This window comes from Sorex fumeus, unplaced genomic scaffold (genome assembly GCF_029834395.1).
Source record: "Sorex fumeus unplaced genomic scaffold, SorFum_2.1 ptg000022l, whole genome shotgun sequence".
In the NCBI taxonomy this organism is placed as follows: domain Eukaryota; kingdom Metazoa; phylum Chordata; class Mammalia; order Eulipotyphla; family Soricidae; genus Sorex; species Sorex fumeus.
In genome coordinates, this window is record NW_026606079.1 from 461,311 (window position 1) to 484,917 (window position 23,607).

A 23,607-nucleotide genomic window follows, 5' to 3' on the forward strand; every position below is an offset into this window, starting at 1 on the left:
GAGCCAAGGGACCCTCAGCCTGCTGCCCCGGACAAGGCAGCATGTGCGAGGGCGGCGCATGCTGATGGCAGGAGCTTCGCCGGGGGTGGACTTGGGACAGAACAGCTTTCCTTCCTCGGCACCTGCCCGGCTCCCTTCGTTTTGTTTCGTTTTTTAAGTTTTCGGTCCACATGCAGCTGTGCTCAGGGTATGCTCCTGGCTCTGTGCTCAGGGATTGTACTGGCAGGGATATGAGGCATTGGGGACAGAGCCCAGGTTGGCAGCATGCTCAGGGGGACAATGCCGCTGTGCTGTCGCTCCAGCCCCCCGCTCTGTCTCGTGTTAAGTTCAGCACTTCCCTCCTGGCTGCATGTGCACCTGCAGGTGTCCCGGGATTCCTTGTCACCAAAGAGCCACCCTCCAGATTCACCTGCAGTTGCTCTTGGGCGGCCGTGGGCAGCGGGGAGGCGCCGGTCACTGGCCTTGTCCTGCTGTCATGACCCGCAGCTGGGCTCTTCCAGGCTGCTTGCCTGCTTGTGGAAGGGGGCAGAGCGGGCCCACCCACACACCATGCTGCCTTTACTCCGGCACAGAGGGCCCTTGGGATGTGCAGACGGTGCCCACGGAGGCGGAGGTGGCAGGCTGCTCCCACACTGCCTGCAGCCTGCCCACCCGGGCCCCTTCCCTGTCCCCAGTCCCCTTTATTTAGGGTGCGGCGGGGCAGCGCAGGCCAGATTACTTGGGAGATCCATATTGCTTCTGATTATTTACGAATGGACAGGCCAGGGGGAGGTGACCGCCTCGATTAATCCGTCAGGCGGGCAGCTGGAGGGATGCGTGACAAACCGCCCAGGCTGTCACCGGGCCCGAGATGGTCTGCGCGGGGGCTGCTCCCCCAGGACAGCTGTGATGGCAAATGTAATTGACATTTTTTATTAACCCTGAGATGATTAAAGTTGCTGCCGCCGCGTCTGTGTCAGCGTCCTCGGCGCCTGGCATTTGGAGCGGGGCTGCTTGCGGAGCCGGCATGCACGCAGCCCTGTGTTTGCTTTCTGCTCGTCACTTTAATCAGACGGGGCACGCGGGGTCCTGTCTGCTCTGCGTCTGATGCCGGCCCGGAGGGTTCCAGAACATTCTGGCACCAGCGCGGTGATGAAACTCAGGAGGTGTCTTCACGAACCTGCCTTATACCGCTGTTAGTTGAGCTCCTGCCGGGTGTGAGACCCCGGGGATGCAGGGGAGTCTCTGTGGGGCCCAAGCCCCTTCTTGTGGGCGAGTGGGCAAGACCGTGGGTGGGGCTGCCTCATCCCATGCACTTTGCAGGCAGAGGCTTGAAGTGTCAGCCTAGGACACGGGGTTGTGGGGGGGTGGGGGCAGAGGAGGCACCCAGGGGCCCTGGCCAGAGTGTTTTGGGAGTTTGGCGAAGTCCTGCAGGCTGGGGGTGGGGGGCTCTCTGGGAAGAGCCTGGGCTTGGCTTCCTGGGCTGGGGCTCTGTGGACTTGGGAATCCGGTCATACTGCACATCTGTTTGCCCACTGTGGGACATGGCATGGAGGCAGGCACTTGGGTGCTGAACACACTGCTGGCCGGCCGGCCTCCAGGAGCCTGGGGTGCAGGTCTGGGGTGCAGATGGAACCGCAGCACGCCCCCCTCCTGCCCCAGTGCTCACTGAGTGCCAAGTGCAGCTGCCATCACTTTGGCCTCTGGTGGGTATCCCCCACCCCCGTTGCGCTCAAAGCCCCCTGAGATGGCAGAGCAGTTGCCCGGTGGCACCCGGCTAAGCTAGGGCCTCTGAGGGCTTCCCTGGCCATAGGCTCACAGCAGGGCTCGGTGGGTGAGTGGGGCTCCTTTCAGCATCAGGGGCCACCTGTTGTGCTGAGAGGGGCTTCATCATGCTGGCCTCGGTGGGCCCTGGCATGGGGGCACCTTTTCAGGGCCAGCCCTCTGCTGAAGCCAACTGAGGGCCAGCGCAGACCAGGCTGGCCCTGGGGAAGGCGGAGGAGAGATGGAAAAGGAGTGCTCATGAGAAACAGCTTTGCAGCTTTGCACTGCAGGTTCATGTTCTTAAGGTTTTACACGTGAGGACCCTGCCCCACACCCTAGACCACCTCTGTGCCCCTGGCTGGGAGAGAGGAGGGGGCTTGTCTGCGGCTCAGCCCCTTCCCGCCCCCTTCCCATGGGCAAGGCAAGGCAAGGCGGCGCCGGGCGCTGGCCCGCTTTAGGCAGGCAGGGAAGGCAGCCGCCGCTCTCCGTGCACAGAGCATTTGCCAAACTTTCAGGGAAACCTCGGGGCTGTTCTTGGAACATGGCAATATTGCAGGGGTTGGGGGGGGGGGAAGGAGTTTCATTAAATACCATTTTATCCTTTGGGTTCTGCGGCTAATAGAGGCGTAAATGGGAGCCACGTCTGAAAGGCCTTTATGTGATTCAGAGAATCACGACACTGCAATTATCCTGTGGACGAGATTTATGAAAACATTAATGCCCAACGAGAAGAAAACATGTCAATAAGGGATTTAATTTGAAGGTGCAGGCCTGGCTGCTGATGCCTAATTCAGACCTCGTGCTCTGCCTGCCAGCCCCAGGCGGATTCACCGGCGCCCCCGCTGTCCCGAGAGGTGGGGCCCTCCAGACCCCGCCGGCTGGGTCGCTGTGCCTGGCCCCCTGTCAGGTCAGAACCTGCAGCTGCTGTGTCTGCCCTGAGACACGCACATTGGACCCCGTGTGTGCCGCTGCGCTTCCCGTTGTCCCTGTCCCTGGACAGGCGGGGAGGGGGTCTGCGTGAGCACAGCAGCGCTGGGTCCCCGTGCGTCATCCGGCGTGACGCAGAGCCCGACACGGCTGCTGCTATCTCCCCATCTTCCCTGCTAGCTGGAGCCTGAATTAAAAAATAAATCAAGTCCTTCAGCGGGCGCGCACCCACGGGGGCTCCCTCCGGTCCTCGGGGATAATGTGGTGGCCCCCGCGTCCTTCTCATCCTGCTCCTTCCCCCTAAAAGCCCCCCCTCCCAGCCCCCTTTTGCCCAGACCAAACAATTCTTTGCAAAGAAGCAGGCATTATTTAGAGCCTGTCGCCTCTTGGAGTTGCTTAATTACAGGATTAGACCCCAGTAATGACAGTTTAATTTGTTCTTTCATTAATTGAGAGCGCTTGGGGCCGATGGAGCCACGTGCATATGGCAGGCAGGTGGCAGGCGGCCTGGGGGTTCTCGGTGGCAGGGTGTGGGCCTTAGGAGGGGTCCCCCAATGGTTCAGCCTTGAGGAGGATTGTTCCCTTCTCTGTCCCTCCCTCTAGGACTGGGGCCCCGGAGAGTGGACACCGAGAGTGCTGGCAGCCAGAGGGAGAGCCGGGGCTGGGCTGTAGGCGTCCACCCACGGCCCTGTCCTGCCTGTCAGCAGTGGCCTCATCGTCTGCCGGGCTGCCCACATGTGGGGAGGGAGCCGCCTCGTGGCATGGCTGAGCCCCACGTCGTGCCCTGGCATCCCTGGGTCAGCCTCGTGGTACCCGAGGGGCTGGGGACTGCTGGGAGGGGATGACCAGGCCTTGGCTTGGTCCATTATGCCCCCACCCCCACCCCTACCCCTACCCTGCCCCCCATGGCACAGCCAGAGTGGCTGCCAGCGGTCGAGACAACATTTGCCAAGTCCCTGCGTTCCTACAACCGGAGGGTCCAGGCAGCCTCCGCATGTTAGTCCAGGCTGGTCTTTCTTGCTGGACTCTTCTGTGCTAGCCCTCGAGGACCCCACCATTGACCTGCATTAGCCTTGGGTCTCTGGTCCTGAGCTGAAGGGGGACAGCTGGAACTTTTTCCCATGTCCTATAGGGCACACTCAAACAGGCTGTGTTCTGGGCGTGGCGGTGAGTGCCTGTGTGCCCTTATGGCCCTCATCCCGTGGCCCTTGTCCTTTGAGCTTGCCGACCCCTTCCGTCTTGCCCCCTACCCCTTGCTGTCTCAGAGTTTTCCACTGCAGATTCGCTTGTGAAACTTCAGAATTGATTATTAATGCTTTTCTCTTCGAGCAAATTCTAGATGAATTTGGAATTAGAGGATTCAGTTACCCTTTATTATTGTTTGCCATTAACGCTCATGCAAATAAGTCACAGAATCTGGCAACTTTGTTTGGCTTTCCAGCCTGGATTTACATGTTTACTGGAAGGAACATGATACTCAGTTCCTTCAAGGTGGTAATAAAATTTTTCCTTGGAGCCCTCACTTTGTTGGCTTCTATTTATAATTTATACAGTGGCAACTTTCAAAGGAGATCTGAAACTAGTTTATTATAAAAGTTTGTAAAAGTTTATACCCAACGCGAGGGTTTAGCTGAGGCTTTTGTAAAGATGACGAGTGTTTCCAGAAGTCTTGCAGCTTGGGTTGGGGCCGAGAAGACACTTTCCAGCCTCTGACACGGGGGCGTGGGATGCTTCAGGGCTGCCTGGTGATGGGGTCCTAGTTCTGGACTAGAAGGAAACCCCTGATTGCCTGTTTCCCACCCCCTATAGTAAGTGGTGAGCACGGCGCCTGTTGGGGACCGTCTGGGAGAAGGAGGACCAGGGGAAAGATTCGGGGGCTTCCGCCAGCCTCTGAGTCGGGCCTCTGGGATGTTCCTACCTACTACTGAGGACTCAAACTGCTTCTCTCAAGGGCTGCTATGGCCCCCAGGCCAGCCTGTTACCCTCCTCACTTACCCTGTTCTGGGGCTGTGGCCTGGGAATGCTCCAGCCTCGTGGCCAGGAGTGAGGCGTGGCCCCGAGGCCCAGCAGAGCAGAGGAGAAGCGGACCAGCCTCGTGAGAGCCTGTCCTGGGGGTCTCCTGGGCAGGGGGTGCCCAGAAATGACACAGTTAGGACGTCGTGGGTGTGAATGGCCAGAATTGAGCTGGCTGTGTAGACGGTGAGGAGCACGATGTGATTCGTTGCGAAAACCAGATCAAGCCAGCAGCCCCGCCTGGTGCCTCTTTTTGTTTTTCAAGTGAAAGGACAGCCCCGTGTCTTACCCAGGGGTGTGGGCATATGGGCCAGTGGTAGGCTGCCCGGGCTGTGGTCTGTGCTCGCTTTGACTCCTGGCGTCTGTGACTGTTGGCACAGGGGTAGGTACGAGGGTCTCTGGCTCCCACACTCACTGTCAGCAACTTTGGGGTATAATGGCTACTTGATCACTTGACTTCCCGTTAATCGTCGATTTGCTCGAGCGGGCGCCAGTAACATCTCCATTTGTCCCTGTCGCGTGAGTGTAGTCCAATGGCGTCTGTTCGTTCTACGAACAAGAGCTTCAAACCAATCGTTCAGGATCTTGATGAAGAAGTTTGACCATCTGGTAGGTGGGCAGCCACGTGGTCTTTTGACCAGTGGTAATGGCTCTAGTCCAGTGGTCGTCTCCAAATCTCATTACGTGTCCAGCCCATCTGATTTTTGACACCTTGGCAAACGAGACAGTGTCCCTGATTCTTGATCTTCGATGGAGGTCGGAACTCCAGATTCTTTCTCTCATTTGAGTGAAACGTGATTCTCCAAGCATAGCTCTTTCTATTCCTCATTAATGGCTACACGGTGGGAAAAGTCATTGACTCAAGCGAGAGAGGCTTAACTCCTCTTAATCCCTTAGAATCACGGTTTACACTTCTATAGGGGAAGTCATTCTGTGCTCAGTGGAGTAATTAGGCAGTCTAATTAATTCAAGACCATCAGGAGTTTCTGGGCTCCCTTTGTAACACCACCTGATGCCTGCCAGGCATTGCTGGTCAGGCCACCGTGAACGCCCAGCTGCGGAGAACCGTGGGCCGGGCTCTGGGCTCCAGGGTTCAGAGGGAGCTTTGGGCTGCTGCAGGCCACCTCCTGGGGACTCGGCTGCCCGTGGCAGAGTGGACTAGGGGCTGTTTCTGAGAAGCAGACTCAATACGGGAAGCTGTTCCCATTTGGTCCTTGGCCACCCACCTGGAGGCCCCGAAGATGCTGATCTGGGCTTGGGGAAGGGTACAGTGCAGGTTGAAATGGGAGGGTTTGCTCAGGCAGCTCAGCTCCAGGCCCGCTGGGAGAACACGCTGCTTGCCCTTGAGGGCGACCTGGGTCAGCCTGCTTTGGCCCCTGCCCCGAGTGCTGTGAGTCTGGGGACGCCTCACTCAGTGCCATGGGGGGCTTTGGGGCAGGGCAGGGGAGGCAGCAAGAACTGGGTCTGCAGAACGACATCCTGTGTTTGGGGGTTTCTTCTTGGACAAGGTTGTAAAGAATGTTGAAAAACGTTCAGTGAGAAAAGCAGGTGTCATATTGTACAGAGACAGAATCTGCAGAGTAGCGAGTGACCCTGCCGGCAGTTGTCCATGTCCCTGGCCTGTGCTGTTCCTGGCATGGCTGCCAGCGTACCTACAGCTGGGTGGCTCCGAAGAAGTGTGTGAGAAGTCCTGCAGGGTGGGTGGCCAGGTGTCGGTGACCACAGGGGCCAGGTCCTGCTGGCAGGGGACCCATGGGCTGTCTGTGTGGCCGTACGTTTTTTAATTTTTAAACTTAAAACATCATGATTTACAAAGTTGTTCATTATACAGTTGTTTTAGCATTTAGTGTCCCAACACCACCAGTGCGACCTTCCCTCCACCAATGTCCAGTTTCCCTCCCAACCCCAACCTGCCCCCTTGGGCACATAACAAATATACTTTATATTGCTTGTTCCAGAGAAAATTTAAGAGATGGCAAATAGAAGGATCAGAAAATAAATCAGTAAGAGCCAATTCCTGTTATGTGCATGATTTAAATATATGTAAATAAGGAAATCAAAACCTTATTTTCATATGTATTAAATTATTATATTTAATATAGAATAATAAAATGCTTGTTCTCATTTACATAAGTTTTTCAAGTCTGGGATCCAAAGCATATTGCATCAAATCTTATTTTCTACTTGGACTTCATTATGGTCATAATCATGTCCCACCTGACATTATTAAAATCTTTTTCTGTTTTGTTTTGGGTCACACCCGGCAATGCTCAGGGGTTACTTCTGGCTCTGCACTCAGGTATTACTCCTGGCGGTGCTTGGGGGACCATATGGGATGCTGGGAATCGAACCTGGGTTGACCGCATGTGGCCGCATGCAAGGCAAACGCCCTACCCGTTGTGCTATCATTCCAGCCCCACTAAAACTTTTATTTTTATTTATTTATTTATTGCTTTTTGGGTCAAACCTGGCAATGCACAGGGGTTACTTCTGGCTCTGCACTCAGGAATTACTCCTGGTGGTGCTCAGGGAACCATATGGGATGCTGGGAATCGAACTTGGGTCGGCCGCATGTAAGGCAAACGCCCTACCTGCTGTGCTCCAGCCCCACTAAAGCTTTTAAAGAAAGTCTATGCTAATGTATTTTGGAGTTTACATGAAATATGTAACTTTACCCCCCCTACACTTTATACAAACACTGTGGTTGACAAAGTTGCTCACGACGACCTGTTCCAGGCATTCAATATTCCAGCCCCCATCTCATCACCGCTGTCACCGTCTGCCCTCCATTGCCTTCAGTTTTCCCAGTCAGTGGGGCTGTATTTTGTGGGGCTGCGTGGGGGCTGGGTACAGGGGGAGGGGGCAGGGCTTCACAGGGTGGACATGGGCTTGGCCAGTACCTGTTTCAAAGCTGGAGCAGGGAAGAGCAGGAGGGCGGGAGGAGGGTGACCTGGGGGACAGTGCATGAGGCACAGTGGCTCCTGGGGGACCTGGGGAAACAGCGGAGAGCTGTTGGGGCCTTGGGCGAGGAGTGGCAGAGGACCTGGCTCCATCTGTCTCTCCCTGAGGTTCCTGGACTCGTTATCTGTTGTGCCTCGATTTCCTTTGCTGTCATGGGGTGCACCCTAAGGGTGTGGTGCTTCCTGGGCCTGCCCAAGTCGGGGTTGCTGGGAAGTAACGTCTCTGATTGTGACGCCTGTGGAGGGAGCTCTTGATCCTTCCATCTTCTGCTCTCCCACTTGCAGGGACCCTGCGGCTGCCAAGGTCCTCGCAAGTGTCCAAGGCAGGCAGACATGTGCTCTGCGAGCACTTCCCAGTCCCTTCACTCTGGGGACACTCGCCTAGGTCCTGTTCATCTTCTGCTGATGTTTGAAGCACCTTCCTTCCCTTAGGTCTGACCATGTTGCATAGAAAGAATCATTTCTTGGGGTTCTCTGGCTACTGGACACCCCCCCCTGTTCCCACAGGTGCTGTGCGGGGGTCTCTCCCCAGCCCACCCTGTGAGGGGCCTCCACACCGCTGAGGAAACACTCAGGATGATGGTGATTGGCATCCGTGCCAGAGTCCTAGACTTTCATGATCCTGCCTATAGTCCCCCCCCACGCCCCCCATGACCCCACTGTCCCTCAGCCACCCGGGGAGGTCAGTTGACTCCTGTACCCCTAGGCTGCACCCCTCGGCTCAGTCTCCCCACACCCCTGCAAATTGGGGTACAACTGGCCTGCGTGGAAGAGCAGAGTGGGATGGGGCCGTTCCCTCATGTCTTTCCTGGCTTTTCCGTACGTGACGACCTGGCGAGTTCCGCTGACCATGGCAGTAAGAGCCGCTCAGCTGCCGGACAGGGTCTGACCCCTCAGCCGGACCTCCCTCCCATGGTGGAGTGTGTGTGGGTGTGTGGTGTTACGAGGGCACAGGCGTATGCGTGTCAGCTGTTAGGAGAGGCAAGGAGGAGGGGGCTCTGGCTCACCCTGGGGCTCAGAGTTGGTTCCCCAAGATAGGGGTGCAGGCCCTGAGACCACCTGTCTCGGAGTGGCAGCGATGACAGTCCCGTGGTGCACATTGAGTGTAACGTGTGTGCGGAGAGCCCCCTTCGGCAGAGGGGCTCTGAACAGTGTAGGGAGTGGCTGGTAGAATGGCAAGCCCGAACTGGGTGCCCCTTCAGCCGCAGAAAAGCCTGGCATGTGGTCTTAGAAAGGAAGGATGGGAGCCGGACACAGTCCGTGTGTGGCCCTGCATGGAGCAGCCCCACAGGGACCCAGGGAAAGCAATGGAAAGTTCCGTGGCTGCACAAGACGGGGATGGGATGCGCAGTGTTACACGAGCCACGCTGACTGCCTGTTTGGAAGGAAAAGCCCACGTTCCACAGTTCAGGCCACACCTGCTTGGTGGCATCTGGTACCCGACCAGGGGTTCCCTAAGGCAGCAAGATGCAGGAAGGGGGGCGCTGCGTAAGAGAACGACCATCAGTGGGTGTGTCGGATGTGGGAACTGGCAGACAGCTGCTTCTCAAAGTTATGAAAATGCTTCGGGAAGCATAGGAAGCCAGTTCGCTGCGAATAAAACCTAGGCCGTCTCAGCCGAGGAATGGAGGCGAAAGGGAGGGAACCGGCGCCTCTCGAACTGGAGCATGAGCATCGGAAGCAGAAGTGACGGGTGGGGCTGCAGGAAAGGGGAGCGGGAGAGAGGTGGGAACCAGCCTCTGAGCACAGAGGAGGAGAGCAAGTGCCCGGCGCCCCGGAGTAGCAGCAGGAGTTGCAGAGAACAGGGAGGAAGCGCCGAAGACTGCTCGGATCTGTGAAGTGGGTGCCGTACGGATTAAAGAGGAACAACCCTGGGAACCTTCTGTAGGGCCCCCACCCCCTAAGAAATATAGCACCCTGTGGCACGTCGGAATCAAGGGGCTGCGCCCAAAGAGCTCCGGCGGGCCTTGGAAGGGATCCCAGATGGCCCCCAGAGAGGTGCATTGGCCGCCTGAAGCTGCTGATGGGACAGTCCTGGGTTTGCACCCTAGGAGGGCAGGTGGGGCCCGGGAGAGAGGACAAAGAACACACTTGAGGCCCGACCCCCTGAGCATTGCTTGGGAGTATCCCCACCCTCCCCCATCCCCAGAGAAGAGCAAAAGTGAAATAGACTTTCCTAAGATAAAACCAAGGATTCATTGTCAGGGAAAGTGAATTCGAAAAATGCTGGGGTGATGATCCTCAGAGGAGCAGGGCGCAGCCCAAGGTGCGCATCGCCTCACGTGCAGCTGAGGGGCGCTCTCTGTTGAATGCCCAAGGGTGCTGAGTGATTAGTTGTTTTTTTTTTTTCTGGGAAGAGGGACGTAACCCAAATCAGTTTGGGAGCCTCTGTGTTGAAGGGAGTTTTTTGGGATGGAATCGTGTGATCCCGGTGGAGAAGCTCAGGTCTTTCGGAAGGGATGAAAGAGCTGCATACTGTGAGAATAGATGGCAGTACGCATGTGGGCATGTGGATGGGCTGGAGCGATAGCACAGCGGGTAGGGCGTTTGTCTTGCAAACGGCCAACATGGCCGACCCGAGTTCGATTCCTCCGCCCCTCTCAGAGAACCCGGCAAGCTACCGAGAGTATCTCACCCGCAAGGCAAAGCCTGGCAAGCTAGGCTAGCTACCCTTGACTTACTCGATATGCCAAACACAGTAACAATTGTCACAATGGAGATGTTACTGGGCCTGCAGCAAATCGATGAACAAAGGGAGGACAGTGACCCATGTGGCTACTGTAGCTAATTCTTTTCTCTTAAAATTTTTTAAAAAGTTGCCTGACTGTCCAAAGTTTTACTCTTACAGTGTGGGGGTTTTAAAATTGGAAATGTAATGCATGTAACAGTTACAGGGTAAATAAAGGGTGGGGTTTAGAAAACATATTTCTGATGGAAAGTGTCTTAGGTTTTTTTTCTTGTTGTTTTGTTTTTTTAAATTTTATTGAATCACCATGAGATAGTTCTAAGCTTTCATGTTTGGGTTACAATCACACAATGATCAAACACCCATCCCTCCACCAGTGCACATTCGCCACCACCAATATCCCCAGTATACCCCCCTCCCACCCTCCCCCTGCCTCCGTGGCAGACATGATTCCTCATAATCTCCCTCTCCTTTTGGGCATTATGGTTTGCAGTACAGACCCTGAGAGGTTACCATGTTTGGTCCTTTATCTACTTTCTGCACACATCTCCCATCCCGACCGATTCCTCCAGCCATCTTTTTCTTAGCGATCCCTTCTCTATTCCAGCTGCCTTCTCCCCTTTGCTCATGAGGCAGCTTCCTGCTATGGAGCAGTCTACCTGTCCCGTGTACCTATTGTCCGTAGGTGTCAGCCTCATGTTGTGTTGTTTTATACTCCACAAATGAGTGCAGTCCTTCTATGTCTGTCCCTCTCTTTCTGACTCATTTCACTTAGCATGGTACTCTCCATGTCTATCTATCTATAAGCAAAGTTCATGACTTCATCTCTCCTGACAGCTGCATAGTATTCCATTGTGTAGATGTACCAAAGTTTCTTTAACCAGTCATCTGTTCTAGGGCACTTGGGTTGTTTCCAGATTTTGGCTGTTGTGAACAATGCTACAATGAACATACAGGTACAGATATCATTTCTACGGTGCTTTTTTGCATCCTCGGGGTATATTCCCAGAAGTGTTACTGCGGGGTCATATGGAAGCTCCGTTTCTAGTTTTTGAAGGACTTTCCATATTGTTTTCCAGAAAGGCTGGTCTAGTGGGCATTCCCACCAATAGTGAAAGAGCGTCCCTTTTTCCCCACATCCACAACAGCACTGGTTGCTTTTGTTCTTTTGAATGTGTGCCAGTCTCTGTGGTGTGAGATGATATCTCATTGTTGTTTTGATTTGCATCTCCCTGATGGCTAGCAATGTGGAACAATTTTTCATGTGCCTTTTGGACATTTGTATTTCTTTTTTGAGGAAACTTCTGTTCATTTCTTTTCCCCATTTTTTGATGGGGTTGGAAGTTTTTTTTCTTGTACAATTCTACTAGTGTCTTGTATCACTGTCTGTCTGTCCTCCCGTTCATCGATTTGCTCGAGCAGGCCCAGTAATGTCTCCATTGGAGACTTTTGTTGTTACTGTGTCTGGCATATCGAATACATCACGGGTAGCTTGCCAGGCTCTGCCGTGCGGGCGAGATACTCTCGGTAGCTTGCCCGGCTCTCCAAGAGGGGCGGAGGAATCGAACTCGGGTCGGCCATGCAAGGCAAATGCCCTACCCGCTGTGCTATCATCCTGGATATTAATCCCTTATCAGATGGGTATTGGGTAAATATTCTTTCCCATTCTGTGGGCTCTTTCTGTATTTTGGTCACTGTTTCTTTTGAAGTGCAGAAGCTTTTTAGTTTGATGTAGTCCCATTTGTTTATGTTTGCTTCCACTTGCATGGTCAGTGCTGTTTCATCCTTAAAGATGTTTTTAGCTTCAGTGTCGTGGAGAGTTCTGCCTACATTTCCCTCTGTGTACCTTATGGATTCGTGTCTGATATTGAGGTCTTTAATCCACTTTGATCTGACTTTTGTGCCTGGCATTAGACAGAGATCAGAGTTCATTTTTTTGCAGGTAGCTCTCCAGTTTTCCCAGCACCACTTGTTGAAGAGGCTTTCCTTGTTCCACTTCACATTTCTTGCTCCTTTGTCGAAGATTAAGTGGTCATGTGTCTTAGGTTTTATACACACAGGTGCACTCTTGTTTAGGAATAATAAAAATGTATATTGTAACCCCGGGGAAATCTCTGAAAAATGAGGGGGTATCACTAAACAGATAGTAGACAAAATGGAATTTTAGAGGAGTTAATGCAAAAGAAGGTCACAGAGGAGGAAGGAAGAAATAAAGTAGGTAAATGGGGAAAGCTAATAGCAAAAGATAAGCCATGTCATATCAACAATTACCTGGAATAAACTTTCATAATTAAAAGTGATACAGAACTGCACTGAATAATATGCTTTTTGACAAGAGGTGTACTTCTAGTGAACAAATGAACAAATAGGTGAAATGTTAGGGAGATGGAAGAAAGAGACACCATTCAAATAGTAATCACAAGAAGACTGAAGTATTACACTATGAACCAATAAAATAGACTTCAAGACAAATGGTATTACCAGAGATAAGAGCGACATTTCATAATGATGAACGGGCCAATTTATCAGGAAGACGTAACTGTCATCTATGTACCTAATAGCAGAGCTTCAAAATACATGGAGGTTTTTTTTTTTTTATATAAAATTAACGAGATAAACAGTCACAATGAGATGTTATCACCTCTCTGAGTAATGGATAGAGCAGCTAGACGGATCAATAAAGACAATATCCGTGTGACGCTATCGGCTTCCGTAATTGCATTTTATAGAACAATATATATAACACGTGCAGGGCACACAGGCTTTTCAAATCCAGATAGTCTTTGACTGAGATAGACCGCATCCCCAGGACATCAAACAAATCTCCGTACGTCCAAAAAGAGCGAAACAATATAGAACCGAGACTCTGCCCACAATGGGAGGAAATTAATTACAAATGGTAATAATAAGCTGGTGAGCAGTGAAAACAATTCTGTGAACATTAGGCAACTAAGCCGCATCTAAATAGCTTACGGGGATGTATGCTTTTGGTTAAGAGGGAGTAGTAAGGACCAGTGTCTGTTCCAATCTTAAACAGGAAACTGCACAGAATATAAGAAACAGTGATTTTTCAGACATTGAGCACCGGGCAGTTTAAACTGTGATCACGGGGAATAGGGAAATGGAGTGAGGAAAGCCCCACAGTTTCAGCCTGGAAGTTTCTAGATGGGGCCCCATGAGCACCCTGGGCTGAAAGGCTGAGAAGGTCCTGGAAGGTGGAGGCAGTTTTAGTTCTCAGTCCCCAGAGGAAGAGCGGGAGAGGGGCGGGCGGCTTCGTTCACATCCTCAGGGGGGCGCTGATGAGCGGAAACCACCGGGAGGGGCTTGAGTCAGCCCCAGAGCTCACAGGCCTCATGTGATTCTTTACTCCCATTAATCAGGGCGGGAAATTCCCAGAATTCATAAGGAAATTGCCTCAGTCCTGGATAAAATTAGCCCAGAGTAAATGCTGAGCTGGTCGCACCCATCAGAGATTAGCAACTGTCCTGGCAAGGAGCCCAGTGCTCCCCCGTAATTTAACTGTGCCTCAGAACAAACCTGGAGTATTTATAGGAGTATAAAGAAGTAACACATACAATAAAGTGAAATTCGCGGCGTCTGGCACCCAAACAAGGATGACAAGATGTGCCAGGAAGTAGGACACATGGACCAGGACGAGAGAAGAATCAATCAATGCCAAGCCAGTGGTACGATGAGTGGTACGATGACTGTTGTCTGCTCCATGTGTGGAGGGAGGTAGGGAAAAGCTTGTGTGTGTTATCAGGAGACATGGGACCCAGTGACCCAGATGTTCAGAGAGATATCGCAAACTTCTGGAGGGGATCCCCTGCTCCACCCCCTCACCCCCCACACACACCAAAAAAAAAAAAAAGCAACAACACTCCAATGAAAGTAGTAGGTCAACAATAGCAGGTCAGCGAATTGGAGGCCATGGTTACTGAAAATACCAAAAAGTACAATCCAGAGAGCAAAACACTTAGAAGAAATGAAGATGTATCAGTGACCTCTTCAAGATCACTCAATGTCCACGAAATTGGAATCCTCAAAGGGAAGGGCAGGAAAAAGACCTCAATAACTAATGGCTAGGATTCAATTCAACTAGAAATCCACAGGTATAAGAACCTCAGTGAATACCAAGCACAAGAAATATGAAGAAAAAAAGTTCTCTAAGAAACTTCCTAACAGTTTTTCCTCTAACCGTTGATAGAATTGGAACCAGGGAGAGAAGTAGTGAAGGCAGCTGGGACCGGGGACGAGTCACACAGAAGGAATGAAAACTGGCGGACGCTCACCCCTGCCTGGCATTGATGTAGATGTGGGGCAAACGCTAGAAGGTTACTGTCCTCCCATTGTTCATCGATTTGCTTGAGCGGGCCCAGGAATGTCTCCATTTTGAGACTTATTGTTACTGTGTTTGATATTATCGAATACATCACATGTAGCTTGCCAGGCTTTGCCGTGTGGGCGAGATACTCGGTAGCTTGCCGGGCTCTCCCGAGAGGGGCGGAGGAATCGAACTCGGGTTGGCCAGGCTGGCCACATACAAGGCAAATGCCGTACCGCTGTGCTATCAATCCAGTGATGAAAATGTGTGGCAAATGCTAGCAGGTCTGGTATAGAAACCCAGTCAGTCTAAAACGGAGTACCCGGAAAGGTAATTTTTTTTTTTAATTGTTCAAGACAGACTTTGTTTTTAGACATTTAGAAGCTGAAGTGCTTTATCACCAGCAGATCTTTGGGCGACGAGACATGGGAAAGGAAGTAGCTGAGGCTGAGGGAAGAGATAGCAGAGATCTACGGTTATACAGAGGAAGATTGCGCAGGCATTGGGCCTGAGCCATGATACGTGGGCAGGGCGCTGGCCTTGCACACTGCCCACTCAGGTTCAGTTTCAGGCACCAGATACGGCCCTCCAGAGCTTATTTCCAGGTGGGCATCAGAAATGATAACTGTGTGAGTTATTCTGTTTTGTTCCTGTTGAAATCATGTAAAATGTAAAAACGATGATTGCTAAAGAGAACAGTGTTGGGTCCAGAGCGATAGTACAGCAGTGGCAGCCCAGGTTCAATTCCCGGCATCCCATAGGGTCTCCCGAGCACTGCCAGGAGTAATTTCTGGGTGAAGAGCTAGAAGGCCAGAAGTAACTCCTGAGCATAGCCAGGTATCACCCAAAAAGCGTGCTTGTGCGCGCAAGAGAGGGGGGGGGAAGGGCAATGGAGTTTAGAACATTTGAGAATGATGCTCGGCCTTGTGTGGTGGGGGGGATGGCATATTGTTTTTGTGAGGCAAGTGGTAATACTACTTGAAAGTAGACTCTGAAAAAGGTGACTGCTATAAACCTTTTAAGTAATGTGTAACGAAACTAGGATGTATGGTCAGTAGAGTGCAGTACTGGGAGATCAATGAAATTAGAGCCATAGTCAGGCCCAGGAGGGTGGACTGGGGGGCGGGGCTCACCAGCATTTGGTCATGGGTACAAATCCCAGCTGCCCCTCATGTGCCAAGCATGGGGGTGCTGGCCGCTTTGTTCTCTGCCGCCCCACTGGCAGAAGCCATTTCCAGCCATACTGCCCTCAGGTTTGTGTGAGCAGCACAGAATAGGGTGTGAGATATGCCAGTGACTGCAGTCGGGAAGTACACCCTGCAGTGCACAACGACCTTCACTGTGGGTCTTAACCGAGAGTGCGAGGCCCAGTGGACCCATGTGCAAGCGCCACACCTGAAGGAGTGCAGGCCTTGGGGAGCACTGTGGCTGAGTGTGCAAGCACTGCTGTCTGCTGGGCAACCCCAGGGGAGCACTGCCACCGGGAGTCTATGCCCCCCTCCCATCAGCTACTGTGAAGGGAGGAGGCAGAGGGAGGGAGGACGCACCCAAGCAAAAGAGAATCCAAAAGAATCCAAATCAACCAACGAAAACAAGTCGGTAAGTAGAAACAAAGAACAGACGAGAGAAATATAAGGAGCAAAACAGAGCCTGAAGTATATTCATAATAGATGAAATCTTCCAGCGCCCACGGGAAAGAAATACCGTTAGGTCAGGTGGAAAGGAAAGACTCAATTATACACTACCTAGAAGAATCTGCCTCTAACTAGAAAGACTCAAAAGGTTAAATGTAAAAGGATGGGAAAATATACCAAATGAGGAGTAATGATAAAGTTAAATCGGCTATATTAATACGAAAGTACATTTCAGAGCCAAGAATATTAGGCATAAGGAGAATAATTTTTGTAATGATAAAGAGACTGTCAAGGGACATAATGTTAGGGACAAAAACATTAGGTACTGGGCCAGAGCGATAGCACGGCGGGGAGGGTGTTTGCCAAGCACGTGGCTAAGCTGGCCTCAATCCCTGGTCTCGCATCTGGTCCCCTGAGCACTGCCAGGAGTAACACCTGAGCATCACTGGGTGTGACCCAAGATCGAACAAATGAACATTAGGTGCCTCATTATTTTTATGCTTAGTAAGAGAACTTTAAAATACCTGAAACTGGAACCAGAACAATAGTCTAGTGGGTAGGGCGTTTGCCTTGCATGAAGTCTAGCCAATCCCTGGCACCGCGTATAGTCCCCTGCGCCCTGCCAGGAGTGATCCCTGAGCTCAGAGCCAGGAGCAAGCCCTGAGCACTGCCAGGCATCAGCCCCAAGCCTAAGTAAATACGTAAATAAAAGTAAATAAAATGCCTGAAGCAAAACTGATAGAGCTGAACGGAGAAGTGATCAAATCCACATCCGAGCTGGAAGTTGCAACACCCTTTTCTCAATAATCAATAGACCAAGTAGACAGAAAATCAGTATAGAAGGTTTGGATGATGTTATCACCCAGCTTGACCTAACTGACACGTGTAGGACACTCTGGTCACCGTCCAAGTCCTTCCAGTGTTACTGAGAGCACTGTCTCGGCCCTTGGCAGCTGCAGCCCCTCTGGCCTTGTTTCCTTGCTGTGGTCCCTGTCCTACCAGTTGCCCCCCTAGCCTTGTGTCAGACCCCCCCCCCCCCAATATTTACACAGTTTCCACCTGTTTTCCCCTGAGACATCCAGGGGTCCAGAGATGACCATATGGCCCCTCATTGAGAAATGCTTATAGATAATAATGGAGGCCATTAAACAGGCCTCCATTATTACCTGGAGCGATAGCACAGCAGGTAGGGCGTTTGCCTTGCATGCGGCCGACATGGCTGACCCGAGTTTGATTCCTCCGGCCCTCTCAGAGGGACTGGCAAGCTACCAAGAGTATCTCGCCTGCACGGCAAAGCCTGGCAAGCTATATACCCGTGACGTATATACCCGTGACATATTTGACATGCCAAACACAGTAACAAGTGTCACAATAGAGACGTTACTGGGTCTGCTCAAGCAAATCGATGAATGACGGGAGGACAGTGACAGTGACAGATTAAACAGGCCACAGTAAATTTTAAAAGAACAAAATACTTAAAAGTGTTTATTAATAACAGTGGAATTAAATGAAAAAATAATAATAGAAAAAGTTTGGCGAAGTCCCAGGTATTTGGGAGCGAGATAATACACTTCCAGATATCCCAGGGAGGCAGGAAAGACCCTATGTAGATAGGAGAAAGTATTTTGAATGGAATGCAAATGAAATCACAAAATTAAAAGTTTTGTGACTTCTAGCTAGAGTGCTTCTCAGATGGTGATTTATTATAGCAAGTGCCTGCATTAACAATGGAGGAAATCTCAAATCAATAATCTCAGTTTCCACTTCATGCCACAAGAAAAGGCAGCGCAAATTCAACCGAAAATAAGCAAAAAGAAAGGCGATAAGGGTGAAAGTAGAAATAATTGAGATGGAAATGCAATAGAGAAAAATCATTGAGACCAAAAGCTGGTTCTTTGAGATAAGCAGAAGTGATAAATCTTTAGGCAGCAATAAAAGAAAAAAGATACAAATTACCAATATTAGGAAGAGAAATGATTTAATAATAATTATAGAGCTATTAAAAGGGGGACATTATGGTAATATTAATGATCAACTTTATGCCAATGAATTCTACAACTTAGATGACATAAATTAAACCCAAATAAAGCTCACTTGCAAAGATTCAGATAACTCCTACTCCCCCTGCATTTATGAGAGAAATAGAATTCTTAGTTAAACTTAGAATTCATAGTTCCCACTAAGCTAACTCCACGTGACTTCACTGGGGACTTCTACCAAACTTTTAATGAGTAAATAATGCCGATTTCTTATGGGTTAAAATGTGTGTCTGTAGCTTTGAACTCCTAACTGCCCAGTGTGTCTTTCTCTTTATGTGGGTCTCTTTATGAGACCTTTATAGAGAAGAGCAACTGAAAAGGCGGACGGGCCGATGGAGTGGGCTCTGGTCCAGTGGGAGGCAAGCAGCTATGAGAACTGTACATGGTGTCGTCACTCATGGCCCTCGAGTGACCAGCTCGACCAGTGTCTTGATTCTAGACTTTCCCCAGAATCAGAGGACAGGACATGTCTACTGTTTAAGCACTTTTTAGTGGCAGTTCAAGGTGATTTACAGTTCTCTGTGGATTCTTCCAGAGGAAAAACACACCGCATCTCATTCTGTAAGAATCTGGTACCAGACCAAGAAAGGCACCGTGACAGATCATTATCTCTCCCACGCACACGCACAAAAGCTGTAACTGTCTGTTGGCGCATCAACCCAACTCTGGTTAGTTTATTGAATATATCATGACCAAGTGATACCTGTCTCAGGAATGCATGCTTGGTCTAGTATTTGAAAAAAAATCAATGTAATCCAGCATGTTAGCGAGTTATAGAAAAGAAAAAAAAATCCCTATAATCATGTCAGGATACAGAAATAGCATTTGGCAGTAACCAACAATTACTCTTGGTAAGGTCTTTAGGGACTGAGGATATGGCTCATGGGGCAGACATGTGTGAGCCCTGTGTTTCATCCGCAGCCTCTGTGGCCCCAAAACGTTGCTGGTGTTCTTCTGGTGGCCTCTGAGAATCTCCCCTGCACCCCCTGCCTCAGCACCTCTGGCCGTGATCCCTTTTAAAAATTCTGCAGTGATGGGGCTGGAGTGATAGTACAGGGGAAAGGAAGCTTGCCTTGCATGTGACTGACCCTGGGTTCAATCCCTGGAACTACATATGTTTCCTCGAGCACCACCTGGAGTGATCCCTGAGCACAGAGCCAGGAGTAAGCCCTGAGCACCCTGGTTGTGATCCATATTAAAATTTGTAGCTCATTCTCTATCCTCAGATTTTCTAACATCTCAGCCTGATTCTCGGCTCACCCATATTTCAACCTGAGATGGTCTCTCTCTCTCTCTCTCTCTCTCTCTCTCTCTCTCCTCCTCCTCCTCCTCCTCCTCCTCTCCCTTCATCCCTCCCTCCCCCTCTCTCTTTCTCTCCCTTGCCCTCTTTCTCTCTCTCTCTGTCTCTCTCTCACTCCATATTTCTCTGAAACTGTTTACTTTCAAAAACTTTCTGCAAATGAGACATCAAAGGGAATTTTCTTAACCTGCTGACCGCACTGCCACCCCTTGCCACTCACTTGGATTGTGGCTTAACGAACATAAATCACAACACGGTGTCAGCCTGTTAAATTGATGAGTGACCCTTATGGCTGTCTTCTCCGGAAGCTCAGGAGAAGGCACGGGTGGACCACTCGTCCAGCCCTGAGCAGCACAGAAGCAGGAAATGCCTGTGGGTGGGCGGGAGCAGGTGGGTCTCTGCTCGCAGGCCCAGTTGCCTAGGTCGAAAGTCCTGTGTTTATTAGACCCAAAGCCAAATGGCTTCTAGAACCAACGGTTTAACCGGAGTGCAGAATCCTAAGTCAGTGTACAAAAATTACTGTTATTTCTGCATACTAGAAATGAGGGCCCAGTAACGTCTCCATTGGAGACTTTGTTGTTACTGTGTTTGGCATATGGGGGCTGGAGCGATAGCACAGCGGGTAGGGCGTTCGCCTTACAAGCGGCCAACACGGCCGACCCGAGTTCGATTCCTCCGCCCCTCTCGGAGAGCCCGGCAAGCTACCGAGAGTATTCGATATGCCAGACACAGTAACAACAAAGTCTCCAATGGAGACGTTACTGGGCCCGCTCGAGCAAATCGATGATCAACGGGAGGGCCTTATATATTATATTAGAAATGAGGAGTCTTCTATTTAAAAGTCAAAACCATTTACAGGACCATCAGAACATGAAGTAACTAGAGATAAATTTGACAAAAGATGCGCAGGGGCCGGAGACATAGTTAGGAGTCACGGCACCTCTCTGTGTGTGATCAATCGCTTCCGTCCCCTGAGCACTGCCAGGAGTGATCCTTGAGCACAGAGTCAGGAGTTGGAAGTCCTGAGCACAGCTGGGTGTGACCCAAACCTCCCCCCAAAGCCCCAGATGAAAAACAGGCACATTTTTTTTTCCTGCTACAAACTATAGGCTTGCAGATGGGGCCAGGAGCTTCCCTGCTTTGCTTGGTCTCTCAAGCCAGTGTCCCTGGTCAGCTCGGCCAGCTTGACTCTCACAAGCTCTGAGGGACCCCCAGAACTCCAAGGCTCATGGGGTGGCGTCTCGGGCACCGGCCAAGGGGTGTCTGCGGAGCTGGGGGCTGGTTGGTCTCCTCCAGCACGATGTCCAGGGCCGAGAGGTGGCCAGGTGCCACGATCCAGGTGCTGGTGGGGGACTCTTGTTTTCTTCCGTTTCTCTTCTAACGCTGTGGCTGAAACAGGAAGTCTCCTGCCGAGAGCAGGCACGGAAACGCAGCGAATAGGGCATGACCACGGGACTGTATGTTTTGTCCTGTTCTGTTGCCCACGTAGAATGGTGACAGCAGGCCTGAGCATTTGACAGGAGACTTGAGTCCTGGTGGCTGGGAAGGCGGGATGGGAGCTCTGGCTGCTCCACTGACAAAGGCCCGCATGTCCCGTGGCACGGGGTTCGGGAATTCATCTTTAAGCCCTGGCCGTGGACATTGAGCTCAGTTAGGGAGAGCCATCAGCATCCTGGGTGCTCGGGGCAGCGGCGGATGGATGGGCGGCCCGTATCCATCCCAGCGCCATCCTTGCGCGTCTTTATCACCTTGGAGGGGAATCATTGGACAATTTACAGATTGAGGCATGTCCTGTGTTTCCGAGATTGTTCCTGTGTGGTTCAGGACAAGGAATAGGAATTCCTGGCCAAGAATCCCGACTTCCTGCCGTGCGACTTGGGCCTGGTGCTGGGGTTTTAGCCTTCCTCCTCCGCACTTTCCCCTCCACCTCCTGGCTCCTGACTTCTTCCTCCTCCTCTTCTCCTGTCCTCCTCTTCCCCCTCTTGGTCTTCTCTGTCCTTCCCTCCCTCCCTCTCCTCCTTCCGCCACCCCTTCGCCTTTTCTTTCTTCTCTTTATCTCTTCCCTCTCCTTCCTCTGTCTTTTTTTTTCTTTTTGGGTCACACCTGGCAATGCACAGGGATCACTCCTGGGTCTGCACTCAGGAATTACCCCTGGTGGTACTCAGGGGGATACGAGATGCTGGGATTCGAACCCGGGTCGGCCGCGTGCAAAGCAAACACCCTACCTGCTGTGCTAGTGCTCCAGCCCCTCCTTCCTCTATCTTTATTCTGGTCTTCTGTTACTATCTCCCTCACCCGCTTTCCCCCATTTCCCAGTCTCTGAGCCACTGGTCGGGCGTTGTGGGGGCAGGACCTTCTTCCTGGGGGGTCAGAGGCAGATGCTTTGGGGAGTCTGCCAGGCCAGGTCACTTTGGGCTCCAGCTCCCTGGCCTTGTGAGGTTTCCTGGGAGTCAGTGTGAAGCTGATCTAGCACCCCTGGGGCCTGAAGAGTATCTCGGACACCATTCCCTGAGCACAGGGCATCCTGCGCCAGCCTGGTGCCCACACCGTGGTTGTGACGTCGAGAAGCTTCTCTTCTAGAAGGCTGGCCTGCTCACCCACGGGAGTGTTTGCTCTTCTCCCAGCAGGGCTGACCGTGGGCTTCTCGGGGGCACTTGGGAGCTGGCCTGGCCAGTGTGGCCTCCAGCCCAGACTCAGACAGTCCATCTCCCGGGGCCAGAGTGAGCAGATGCCCGGGCTGGCGGGCGAGGCCCTGCCGTGGTCTCCCCGCTGCCCAGGAGCCGGGGGGCGATGAGGGGTGCCTTTCCCCTGCACGGGCAGGCGGGGGCTCAGCCGCTGGTGACAGCCGGTGCCTTTTGCCTTGTAGGTGTGGGACGCCGTGGACACGGGCAGCTGCCTGCAGACTTACTCTCTGCACAGTGAGGCGGTGCGGGCCGCCCGCTGGTCTCCCTGTGGCCGGCGCATCCTCAGCGGCGGCTTCGATTTCACCGTGCACCTCACAGACCTGGAGACAGGTGAGGCGCCCTCTCCCGAGTGGCAGCTGGGGGGGCCTCCTGGCGGCGGTGGGGGGCCCAGGGCGGGGCTGAGGGGGTCACGGCCGAGGACAGGCTCCTGTCTGCTGCGTGTTTCTCGTCCCCAGGACCAGGACTGTCCAGGTGAGGTTCCAGGGGGATCTCGGCCAGTTCCAGCCTGGGGCAGCACTCCAAGGGGGCAGGCGGCCGAGGCAGCTTTCCCCTCAACCTGTGATGTGCACTTTGTACCTAAGGACATTTGGCTTCACAGTGGCCTTTGGCAGGGACAGTCTTGAAGTCTCGTCGGCGTTGTTGTTAAAAGGCTCTGATGAACAGCTTCTAACCCGCTCTGCCCCCTGTCATGTCAGGAGGCATTTGGGGAAGGCGGAGCTGCACGGAGTGCACCCCCGGGGGGCTCCAGCAGGGAGAGGAGGGGAGCCACCAGGGGAAGGAGCGTCCTGTCCCCAGGGGACTGGCCTCTCGGGCCCACCGGGGGCCTTGGGGCAAGGCAGGGTGGAACACGGAGCCCAGTTCTGGCCTTAGCCTCTGACCCAGCTGGGTTTCCGTCAGCCCCCAGCTCGGTGGCTTTGGGGTGGCCCCTGCAGGGGGGCTTGGGTGCAGCTGGCTTTCTGGCCTCTCATGTCTCCCACTGTTCCTGGAGATCATGGAATGGTCACGCGTGATCCTCGTGGGGGGGTGTCTCGCTGCCCAGACCCAGGTCACTGCTGGCATCCAGCATGCCTCCACGGGGCCCCTCTGTGGTCAGTGTGGCTGACCCCTGTTTCCAGTGAGCCACCTAACCCAGCCAGGGGCCTTGTGGCTGAACATATGCTGGGCAGCTGAGCTAGACCGGGGGATGCGGGGACGTCAGGACCTCGGCATGCTTGGCCTTCTGCAGCCCTCCAGTGTCCACTCTTGTGGGCAGTGCCCCTAGAGCATCTCTGCACAATTCCGGGAGCATCGCAGGAGG

The 23,607-nt window shown here is 52.4% G+C and overlaps 1 protein-coding gene across 1 annotated transcript in view; it reads left to right on the forward strand.

Moving 5' to 3' along the window:
• Positions 1-23,607, forward strand: part of WDR25 (WD repeat domain 25) — a 98,774-nt gene that overhangs the window by 40,224 nt on the left and 34,943 nt on the right. Inside the window, exon 3 of the mRNA XM_056113687.1 lies at positions 22,493-22,640. Within this exon, the coding sequence (XP_055969662.1) occupies positions 22,493-22,640 (148 nt within the window). The remainder of the gene's footprint in view (positions 1-22,492; positions 22,641-23,607) is intronic.